The 12,771-nt window shown below is 40.1% G+C and overlaps 1 protein-coding gene across 1 annotated transcript; it reads left to right on the top strand.

The window, feature by feature from the left end:
* Nucleotides 1-11,388: 11,388 nt before the first annotated feature.
* Nucleotides 11,389-12,742, top strand: MYCFIDRAFT_204340 (uncharacterized protein; the record flags this gene model as incomplete). Its single annotated transcript, XM_007930518.1, has 1 exon — nucleotides 11,389-12,742. The coding sequence occupies exon 1, from the start codon at nucleotides 11,855-11,857 to the stop codon at nucleotides 12,740-12,742; it is 888 nt and encodes a 295-aa protein (XP_007928709.1). The 5' UTR covers nucleotides 11,389-11,854.
* Nucleotides 12,743-12,771: the final 29 nt, after the last annotated feature.

Below are 12,771 nucleotides of genomic sequence, written 5' to 3'. Positions count from 1 at the left end.
GCAAAGAATACTATATTAGAGGCAAAGATTAAGGTACCTAAAGCTAGGTTTAATAGGTTAGAAGGATATTGCCTCTTATAGTTTAAATAGCTTATTCGAGCGGAGCGATAGACTAATAGGCACCTAGAGCAACTCGAGGAGCTTGCGACGAGAGTTGTGTAAGGTGTCTATTAGTCTAGAGTAGCGCTTAAGAACAAATCAGATTAGTGCTAATAACGTATACGTATAGTTAGTAGTAGCAGTAATAGTAGTATACAGGCAGTTATAGTATAGGGAGGCTGAATTTCAAAGACGCGCCCGCAAAACTAACCGAGCCCTCTAATTGGTCTAAAATCGAATCCGAGTCACGTGCCCTTCAACCTTAGGCTATATAACAATAAAGGCAATAAAGGCAACACTATAATGCGCCAACACCGCTATCCTCCTAATAGCACTATATAACACGACTACTACTATGCGACACGACTAACACTATACGATACGACTAATACTATACGACACGACTAATACTATGCGATACGACTAGCACTATACGATACGATACCCCTATGCCTGCCTCTTCCGCAAGTAACCTATAGCGGCCTTCTATAGTAAAACAAACTATAATCTATAGCGACCTTTAATAGTGAAAGGGCAAAGAAAGAGCAATATAGGGCTAGACGATGAACAGATTAATAAAGAGACACGTATTTAGATTGCAATAGCGGAAGAACAAATGCGTTAAGAGGCCTTTAATAACAGACTGCGTCGTAATTAGGAGGAAGACTTGGCTATAGCGCAGATATAGGACGACGATAAGACCTTCGAGTAGATAGAATGCAATAATATTGAAGCGTAAGCGCTTTTAGCGCTAATCTAATATTGTTCTTAAGCGCTATTCCGTCGCTCCGCTCGATTAGGACAAGCACTATAGGGCTTGAACGATACTTTATAAATAAGGCTATTATTAAGTCTCGCGATATATATACTACTTAGAAGGAGCTATAGCTAGATACGAATCGCGAGCTACTAAAAGATAATATCTAAGTTAGAGGTCTTAGAGATATTAGAGGTCTTAGAGATAGTAAAAGAAAGAAGAAGTACGAGTCTACTATAAGTCTACTATTCTATTTCTTCTTCTTTAGTCGTTAACTACGCTTTATCTTCTTAGCCTATTTGCCGCTATCTTTACTATTAACCTATCCGCCGCTAACTTTACTATTAGTCTATCCGCTACTAGCTTTACTATTAGCCTATCTACCGCTATTAGCCTATCTATTTAACTATTAGTAGGTTACTAATCCTTAGATCTGCTCGACCCTTTTAGAATAGACGTATCTTACGGTATACTTACGGTAGCCTCGCCGCTTAAGTCGATTGTCTTAGGTAGCTAATTTATATTAATAACCTTCTTAGTTTGTTGCTTTTCTTTCTTAATCTTAATTACTATAAAATACCTTTTACTAACTCGCTAATTGCTATATTACTCGTACTAGTACTCGTAGTAATAGTACTTAACTAATATATCCGCTTTTATTACTTCTCCTACTTAGTATAGATATAGAGTTTAATCTTATAGACTAATAATAACTTTGTTGCTAGTTTATAGACTATTAAAGCCTATCTAAGTAATCTAAGCGCCTTATTTGCTACCTTCTCTAGCTAATTAGTTATATTATTAAAGCCTATATAGAGAAAGTAGATAAAATAGTTCTCGATTCGATTAATACTACTATCTAGTAGCTCGTAGGCGCTAATCTAGTCTATAATCTAGTCTATAAATAGCATATTAGCTTCTTTAAATTTTTAGTTAGACTAGGTATCTAAGATAGTAGAATATAGGACTAGTTTACCGAAGAACTATATCTTAGTTATACTCGCAAGCTTGACTTCTATATACTAAGTATAGATTAAATAGCAGCAAAGATATTCCTATACTTTTAGGTCTACTAAAGCTAAAGCTAAAGTAGGTATTAGTAGACGATATAAGAGGCTCTAAGATTTAGAATTTAGTATTCGAGTTATTAGCTTATAACACTAACTAGTAGTATTGCGTATAGTATTAGCTGCCTTAGGTATAAAGGGGAACGTATTAAAGCCTCGTAGTATACTCGTAGAGCTACTCGTAGCGGCGGCTACTAATTGCTCGCGAACAAATTACTCGCTTAGTAGATCGGGATTAAGAAGGCCGTATTATAAACAGTATTAGTATTTGCTATATATCTTTATATAGTCGACGCCTAATTTAGTACGATAGGTACCCTAATTAGTATATATTATTAGATAAATAGAGGTAGAAATAGTAGAGGTTTAAGAAGGCTATAGATAAAATCGAACTAGAAAAAGCGGCTCGCTATATACTCGCGACCGGCTTATAGATCGCTAATTAGTATATACTATTTACAAACTTAATTATCCTAGCTTCCTAATTCTAAGACGCCGCTAACTAACTACGTACTACTAATAGCTTATCTAACTCTCTTAGTTCCGGCTCTAACCCTATAGCTATATACTCCCTAGCTAGCTATCGAAGAAGCAAGTAAGTAGAGTAGTAAAGGCGGTCTATATTATCGCTATTCTCGCTACTAGTTACTAGATACGAGAAGCTATAAATCTATACTACTGTCTAATACTAAGAAAGCGTAGCCTCGGGTAGGTAGGCTTACTACTGTCTAATACTAAGAAAGCGTAGCCTCGGGTAGGTAGGCTTTAAGATCTAGGAACTAGCGAGTCTACTAGCGAGTCTACTAGCGAGTCTACTAGCGAGTCTATAGCGAGTCTATAGCGAGTACTATAGAATCTAATATATACCGAATCCTTAAAGATCTTACTTTATATTACTAAGTACGCCGTTAGGTATAAGAATACTTTAATAAGAATACCCGATAAGCTCTAGATAATAGTATAGAATATATAGAATACCTAGTATAACGTATAGTTAATTAGCCTACTTTTAGATACGATAGCTATTCTAGAGGTAGACAAATTTAAGGACTTTATTACGTATAATTAGTATATAGATTATAAGCAAGGCAATCCGGTCCGCTAGTAGCCTAGTATCGTATAGTAACTCGCGTCGTAACTCGTAGAAATAGCCTCTCTAGCTATTTAGTACGGGTGCTTGCTAGCGCTACTATACCTTAATCCGCTAGTTTATCTTACTCGTACCGTAATTTAAAGCAGTCCTTAAAGGCTAGCGATTGTTCCGGGTTACTATAAGTTGTAAGGCGAGTCTTATAGTGTTAGGACCAAAGAGGTTGTACGTAATTAGTATGTAACCGGGCTCGAGTAAAGCTAGGGTCTTAATGCCTTAGGCAGGGCTTAGCGCTTAGTAATAGGCTAACTTGCCTACCTTCCTCCCTCTTCTCCTAGCTCCTTATCGAATACTACCTATATCTACTACTACCCTATCTACCTACTAATATACCCTTCTTATATAGTATTCGATCCACCCTTTAAGGGTAGTAGCTAGATAGTCCTTATTTCAAGCTTTTAGCGGTACGGCTACGAACAAGACTAATCTAACTATATTGCGCCCGAAGAACGGGACCTATACGTACTATTCTATCGAAACAACCGTACCAATCATTAAGCAAGGCCTTCTATACGGCCTATTATACTAAGTCAATCGTACTAGACTAATATCTACTAATTCCGCTATATCCGCATCTTAGGGGCTAATAATACATTATTAGTATCACTCCCTATTATAATAGCCGGCTTATTACGAAGCAACAACAACCGTGCTACCGCTAGCAGCGCTAGCAATAACAACGCTAGTAGCACAGTGCCTACTACTAAAGTGCCTACTAAAGCACCTACTAAAGTGCCTCCTACCGAAGAGCCTGCTATAGGACCTGCTAAAGAAGAACCTGCAATTCTAGGTAACGACCTAGAATTGCCTATCGACGACATTCTTAACAATATTATTAACCGTCGATATAGCTAGCTAGCCTTTAGTCCCTAACTAGTAGCGAGACTTTAAGAAGCTACCTAAAACAGGCTTACTGCCTTGCGTTAAGAACAGTAGCTAAAGGATAATCTTCTCGAGATTCGCCGCCTCTAGGAATCTCTAATAACTACTACTAAGCTAATAGCAGGACCTTCTTTACTACCTATCTAAAAGAAGGATGCTAAACTCAAGGACTGCACCGTATTTAATAGCTCTAGTCGGAAGCAGTATAACGACTACATTCGTAACTATAAACTTAACTAGCGCAACGTACTAAGAGCGCTACTAGACGACTATTCCTTAGTCGTATACGCTATATAGTATATTAATAGCGACCTAAAGCGTATATAGGATAACTATTTCGACTCCCTTAATAACTAGACTACTGTTTAGTAGCAAACCTATAAAACTATTATACTAGACACCCTTAGAAACCCTATACTAAGGCAATAATATGCTTAGGACTAGTACCTTCGAGCTAAGTAAAAGACTAACTAATCGGCCCGCTTATTCGAGGCCTATTTAAAAACCCTTAAAGACGACCTTCCGCCTAAGACTAATTCTATATAGATCTCCGAGATACGCCTAAAACTTAGATAGGAGCTTATCCTCGAATTGGACCGTCGCCGCGTATTCGAATAAGCTAATCTAATATGTATTCAATTTATAGTCGAAGTAGAAATAGCCGAACGGGCTATTTAGCTCTAATAGCGACTAGAATTAAGAATCCGACTAGCTAGTACTAACCGTAGCAACCGGGGTAGCCGCGGAGGAAACCAAGGTTCCTACTAGGACAATAATACTAATAATAGGAACAGTAACGATCGTAGAAGAGGCCGTAGCCGGCGGCTATATAGAGGAGGCCGCGATAGGGGCCGTAGAAGGGGCTCGTATCCCTATAATACTAACCGCTCGGCTAATAATAGCAATAACAGCTATAGTAGTCTACTAACCGGATTAAAGTGCTTTAATTGTAATAGCACTAGCTATCTACTAGGCTAATGCGACAAACCTAAGGACTAGGCCCGAATTAATCGTGCTTCCGCTAAATACCGAAAGCACCTCTTAGCGGCTAACGCTACCCCTATAGGCTAACCTTCGAAAAAAGAGTAAGCGCCGCACTAACTATTAGCCTCGTACGGCGTAAGACTATCGACATTGTGCTAGCTATAACACGCTCCTGCCTTATATAGGACACGAAGGGCACTACCTATTAAACTAAGGTTATACTGGATCTAGGAAATTTAGTTAGTGCCCTTATTAGCTATCGCCTAGCTAAGCAATTAGACCTTCGACAACTGCCGAAGACTAACCTACTAACCCTTGCTTAGTTTAATAACGCTCGACACTTAACCTATAAGGCCTACTATGTTCCTATAGCTCTAAAGGACGACCTCGGAAATAAGCGCCTACTAGACTTTACTGCCTACGTAGTAGACATAGATAGCCTCCTATCCGATATTGTTATTAGTAACCCTGTTCTTAAGTACTACGCTATAGCTATAGACCTAGGCCTCTAGAAGTAGCGATTTAGAATCGCTAGGAAAGAGGACATTAAATACATTAATATTAGCGAGTGCCCTAACGATATTAGGGTCCTATTTATTAGCAACCTAACACCTGCCTTAGCTAATCCGACTGCCGACCTACTCGGTAGTAATAACGATAAACCTGTGCCCCCGGATAGTATAGACCCTAATTAGCTTGCTCGTATACTAGAGCCTATCCGAGAGACCTATATTAATATATTTAAACACTACCTAGCGTCGACATTGCCTATATTTAAAGAGACGGATTATAAGATTAACATTATAGAGGGCAAGGAGGTTCCTTTTAGCCCTCTCTACAACCTTAGTAAACGAGAGCTTACTATATTGCGTAAGTATCTAGAGGAAAACCTAGCTAATAGCCGGATACGATATAGTAACAGCCCTACTAGTATACCTATCCTATTCGTACTAAAGAAGGATAGTAGCCTGCGTCTATATATTAATTACCGCGGGCTTAATGCTATTACTATTAAAGACCGTTATCTACTTCCGCTTATTAATAAGACCCTCGATCGCCTTTCTAGTACTTACTTCTATACTATACTAGACATTAAGGATACGTACTATCGTATCCGCATTCGTAAGGGCGACGAATAGAAAACGGCCTTCCGCACTCGCTATAGCTATTTCGAGTACTTAGTTATGCTATTCGGCTTAGCTAATGCCCCTACAATATTCTAGTCCTATATTAATCGGGCCCTTTCGGGCCTATTAGACTATCTCTATATAGTTTACCTAGATAACATCCTAGTCTATATACATTTACCTAATATTATAGAATACTAGGCCGTAGTGCGTAAGGTCCTCGACCGCCTACGAGCCTATAGACTGTATTGCAAACCTTCTAAATGCACCTTTGCTACTAAGGAGGTATTATTCCTTAGCTTCCTCGTATTAACCGAGGGTATTAAGGCTAATCCTAATCGGATTAAGACTATTACTAAATAGCCTGTTCCTACGTTAATTAAGGAACTGTAGTCGTTCCTCGGTTTTGCTAACTTCTATCGCCGATTTATTAAGGGCTATTCGAGGTATGTAATGCTACTAACTAAGCTTACTAAAACTAAGGCTAACCCGTCTAGAGAATTCAAATAGACTAATAAGATACAAGCCGCTTTTAACGGTCTAAAGAAGCGATTTACTAAAGTCCCCTTGCTATACTATTTTGTACTAAGTAAGTAGATCCGTATTAAGACTAACGCTTTACAGTTCGCTATATCGGCTATTATATTACAGCAATCAGATAAGGACTATTACTAGCACCTAATTGCCTTCTTTTTACGAAAGATAATCGATATAGAGCGTCGCTACGAGACCTACGAGCAAGAGCTCCTAGCTATTGTCGAGGCCTTTAAGCATTAGAGGCACTATCTCGATAGTATATAGTATACTATTCAGGTCTATACAGACTATAACAACCTCCGTAGCATTACTAAGGTTACTAGGGTTATAGGTCGACAGGCTAGATAGGCCGTCTACCTCGCCGGGTTTAATTTTAATATATTATATCGGCTAGGCGTAAGTAACCCTACTAATAGCCTATCGAGGCGACCTAATTACGATAGCGAGACTTAGTACATTAATTCATTATTTCTAACCCTATAGCATAAGATTGCTATAGCCCGTATTATTAATAAGTAAGCGTAGGATAAGCGGACTTCCGGACCCCGCGGCGGCAACAAATACTATAGCGGAGTTGTCGTTCTTCTAGTGTACGTTAAGAAGGACGTAGATCGCTCGAGCTATAATAACTCGATTGAAGATATTGCTATCTATAGCGATAGCACTATAGAAGAGGTTGCAGTAGTTCCGGCTGCTAGTACTATTAGATACATATAATGCGTACCTCGTTTAATAGCGAGGGTACTATTAAATAACCTTACAAATAGGGATAGTTAATCGTTTATAGATAAGCTATTGCATACTTAGCAGAGGGACGCCTTTGCTATCGAGCGTATTTATAGGCTTGTAAGTAGACGGGCGACTCGATCTAGTAAGAGTAATAGTTAGTCGATCGACGATAAAGGTTACTTAAAGTTTAAGGGCAGATACTATGTCCCCGCTAAACAATCGATCAGATAAGAGCTTTTAAAGAGGCACTATAATAGTAAGCTCGCTAGTTACTATAGTATAGAGAGGTCGTACGAGTTACTATCGCGTATATACTACTAGCTAAATAGTAAGCGGTATATAAAGGAGTATATACAGACCTGTATAGTATACTAGCGAGTTAAAGCACTAAAGCACTTACTATTTAGCGAGTTGTCTTTACTCCCTATTCTAAAGAAGCCTTTTTTAGAGCTTATAATAGACTTTATTATAGGTCTTCCCCCTACTAAGCGAAGAGGAAGCAAAGACGTCTTTAACGCTATATTAGTCGTTATAGACCGATTTACTAAGGGTACTCGCTACATTCCTGCTCGCAAGGATTGGACTACTATTAATATAGTAGAGGCGCTATAGACTAATATCTTCTATACCTATTAGGGAACCCCTAAGGGGATCGTATCCGATCGTAGATCGACACTAATATCTTACTATTAGAGCGAGATTTGCTTGTAGCTAAGACTAAAGCATCGGCTATTAATAGCCTTCTATCTATAGACTAACGGTTAAACAGAGAGGCAGAATGCTACCCTATAGTAGTACCTACGTAGTTATATTAATAAGAACCCCGAGGACTAGGTTAACCTCCTATAACTAGCTAAATTCGTATATAATAACAGTGTCTACTTATCTACTAAGGTCTCCCCTTATTTTGCTATAATAGGCTAGAACGCTGCCTTACTATAAGACCTATTTACCTCGCTCGAGGCCGAGCGTAAGGAAAGGGAAGCGCGTTAAGTACCCGAAATACTAGCGGCTATTAAGAGGGTTTAGAAGATGCGAGAAATCTATACTAAGATAGCCGAGAAGTTGACAAAGGCCTAAGAGTACTAAAAGACCTACTACGACAAGTACTATACGCCGATAACCTTCAAATAAGGCGATATAGTTATGCTAAGTACTAAGAACCTCCGCATCCGCAAGCACCTATTACCTAACGGCAAAACCAGGCCTAAGCTCGCACTAAGATACATTAGCCTATTCCGTATTCGAGAAGTTAAGGGCTTCTCCGTATAGGCCTATTAGTTATAGCTTCCTCCCTATTACACTATCTATAATACCTTCTATATATCCCTCCTTAAGCTATATTACCTACGCGAGGGGGATAAAGCACCTGCTAAATACGAAGACATACTAGCGGATAGGGAAGAGCTGTAGTCTATAGAACGTATCCTATAGCACCGGACTAGGAAAGGCAAGAAGGAGTACCTATTAAGATAGCAAGGCTATTTACCTAAATAGGACTTATAGGAAGCTAAAGGTTCCTTTAAGGACATAACCGAGTTGTTAGATAAGTATTAGACTAGCGTAAAGAACAAGAAGAAGGCCAAAAGCTTATAATGTTACTATTAAGGCCTAGGATTAATACTACCCCCGGGGTACTATTAGCTAACTAATTAGAGGCAAGCAATTGTTAGCAACAAGGGACAATAAGATTACACTACTATAGTAAACGCGCACCGAGTGTTAACAAGCGCGCTATAACGCGTTAACTAGTTACTGCTCTTTTAAAGACTCTACCTCTTATTCCTTTATTCTACTAAGGCCTCGAGGCCTAGGCAATCGACGAGAATACGCGCGCGTACGTGCGAATAACAGTGTATTAGAAGATAGCTAGCGCGGCTATATTAGTAACGGTATTGCGGAGTGTATTGCTATTTAAGAAAGGAAGGACACCGCTATATTAGTAACGGTGTTGCCGAGTTGTTATTAGTCGAAGAAGGAAATCGAAAGCAAGGTAAAGTTAGCGCTAAGACGACTAGCGCCGCTATTATCGACATTACTTGCTATTATTACCGCGCCTATAGACACGACCTTACCTATACTACGAGCCTAAGGCACCTTAATTAAAACTTTAATTAAAACTTTAAGGCTAAGTTAAAACTTTAAGCCGCCTAAAAGATTAAGCGACTAATAGACTAACTAAGGGTAAAACTATAGAGCTAAGCTAGCTAGGGTCGATCTTGCGGATAATAGGTTACTCCTCGATCTATCTAACCCTTTAAGCGAGGCGAACCTCTACTACTACACTTATAATAGCCTTTACCTATAGAAACTAGACAAGCTGTATTTTTTCTAAAAAGATAAGATAAGATTAACAATTAAAGGCTACTAAACCTAACTAATTAGGGCTAGCGAAACTACGAACAATAATAGCCCTCGTAATAACAAGAACAAACCCTCGGAAGCGGACAACCCTCGGAAGCGGACATAGCTAGGTCTTTTAGAGTAGACGCAAAGAACTCGGTACGATATTACGTAGAACGGGGGCAGTGCTATAATATCCCGTATACCTATCTATTATAGTAGGGAAGGTACGCTCGTATTGTAATTAGTCGATAGTCCTTAATTCTTATAGTTATATATTACTTTATTATATATAAGGATAGCGTAGTTAGAGTTAGACATTGTATTAGAAGGTGAGGTTTAATATAGTTATATAATCGGTAGTTGTGCGTTTAATTTAGCGCAGACTAAGCAACCTATTAGACCTACTAAGTTAGTAGCAATAGAGGTTAAGACTAGAACAAAGACCGGCTACGAGGGCGCGGCCTTTAGAAGGGAAGCGTGTATTAGGACTAAAGAGGTTATACGTAATTAGTATATAACCGGGCTCGAGTGAAGCTAGGGTCTTAATGCCTTAGGCAGGGCTTGGCGCTTAGCAATAGGCTAACTTGCCTGCCTTCCTCCCTCTCCTCCTAGCTCCTTATCGAATACTACCTATACCTACTACTACCCTATCTACCTGCTAATATACCCTTCTTATATATAGTAAGCGTCCGCGGCTAGAATCGTCTCTACCCTACGGTCTTATTAGATAATCTATAGTGTTATACTACTATTCTAGATTGTTATAAGGTATTAAGCTAGTATAGAGATAGCTATCTAGCTAATAATGCCTATATAGATCTAGACTATATAACGCGAGTATATATTAATAATTAATCGCTACGTAGATCTTTATTCCCTAATACTCGAATTTACAGCAAGCATCTAGCATTAATATTACGTAACTAGGGCCGGGTATAATAATTACTCTATAGTACTCTCGCGCCCGCTTGCGGCGAACTCGTAATCCTTTAGGATTTAGTAAGGAAGCTATACAATATAGCCGATCTCTACTAATAATATTGTATTTAGACCTAATATAGGTATATAGGTACCGTCGGCTAAAGGAATCTACTATAGACTTCTCGAGCTCTTCCTATAAGACCTCTACTATCTACTCTTTCGCTTCTATCTATCTATCTATCTATTAATAATATCTTTTTTAATCTAAGCTTTTAACGTATCCGTTAATATCTCCGCTAGCTAATCTTAAACCTATCCGCCTATAGTACTCGAACTGCCTCTTTATTAGTTAACTATAGAATATAGAAGGTATATACGACTCGGATCTTTAGTACCTCGATATCGTTAACTTAGTAATAGTAAGTATAGTAGCTATAATTAATATTCTACTCTTGAAGCCTTTATTTAAGTATATTAAGGGATATCTAATAACTAGTCTCCTATATAAGGTACTATACGATTCCTTTTTATATAGTATTACTATAGACTTAAGATATTATCTAACTTGAAGCCTTCTATAGCGATAAATCGATACGTAGAGGCATTCTACGAGTCGATAGCGAGTATAGTACGAGTCGCAGAAAGATAAATATAAAGAATTAGGTAGTAATAGCGGTAAGAAGTATAAGAAACCCCGCATTAAGCCTCTGGTATATATGGGCCTCCCTATCCGCATAGACATTCGGCACTTGCGACGGCGACGGCGACGACGATGAGCCTCCCTCTGCAGCAGCAGCAGCAACTTCTCCTCTTTTGCCTCACTCTCCCCATCGCCCTACATACATACATACATACATACATACACACCATCCTGCAAGCCATCGGGGGCTCTGCGTTCGGTGGTGATATGCACACATGATGCCACCGGGCTGATGCTTCTCGCCGTGCGTCAATTGCCAAGTACACACTCTGCACTGCGAGCTTCATCCCGGCATCGAATCTATAAACGAACGCGCACTTCGTCGCATCTGGCCAGCATGTCCACGCCCGCCCTAAGGTTGTGGCAGCACTATTGGCGTTCGAAGCTCGATGCTGAAGATGTGATGGACCTCAAATCTGGAAACTGGAGGCAAAAAGGATCGATACTCATCTGTTCTGTGAGTCGTGTCTGTTTACTTCTCCCTTCCCATTCCTTCTTGACTCGCCCGCGATCCTTCTGTCGAGTCTTTGAAACATATCCATCATCACCTGCAACATGTTTCGATACCTCAACTTCGTCTTTCCCGTCTCCAAACCAGTCCCCAACTCCGATCTAGCCATGGAGGTCTACTCGCCCTCAAGACGCCATACGCAAACCATGATATTTCTCCACGGGAGAGACGATACAGCAGCCGAATTCTCCGAGGCACTCTTCGAATGCCAGACGTCAGATGGGAAGCATCTACGAGACCACTTTCCACACGCCAAGTGGGTCTTTCCCACCGCGCCTATTCTTATGGCTAGGCGGTTAGAAATGGACATCAGTCAGTGGTTTGACATGTGGACCACAGAAGATCCCCACGATGGAGAAGACGGTCAAGATCCCACCGCTGCAATCGACGCCGTCCACAAGATAATACAACACGAGGCTGGAATTGTCGGAGCACAAAACATCGTCTTGGGCGGGATATCACAGGGATGTGCAGTTGCAATACATTCTCTTCTAAAGCAAGAAAGAAAACTAGGTGCATTCATTGGTCTCAGTGGCTGGCTGCCAAAGCCAAGTGCAATCGCCAATGCCGGCAAGCGCTTTCCTTGCGCGCTGGACACTCCTGTCTTCCTTGGGCACTGCCAGCGTGATTCGATAATCAATGTGAAGGACGGAGAGGAGCTCAGAGACTGTCTGCAGGCGATCGACATGCAAGTTGACTGGCACTCATACAATGACGACAAGCACTGGATTAGCGAACCAGACATCCCATCCATGGAAGCCTATCCGACCGAAGTGGACGAGATCGTCGACTTCCTGCACAAGACATTGAAGACTGAAAGCAGCCGAGTATATGAGAAGACTTCGATTGGACGGCCGCAAGTACGCAAAGCTCAGGTCTCAGATGCTGAGTCTGAATTGCCTTGGCTGTATGGTCCTACGATTAAGATTTGACGAAGATGGTGAAAGCTTAGAACGATGTA

This window comes from Pseudocercospora fijiensis (assembly GCF_000340215.1).
Source record: "Pseudocercospora fijiensis CIRAD86 unplaced genomic scaffold MYCFIscaffold_6, whole genome shotgun sequence".
Classification (NCBI taxonomy): Eukaryota; Fungi; Ascomycota; class Dothideomycetes; order Mycosphaerellales; family Mycosphaerellaceae; genus Pseudocercospora; species Pseudocercospora fijiensis.
Note: the sequence above shows the minus strand (reverse complement) of the source record. Positions and strands in the feature narration are given on the sequence as shown.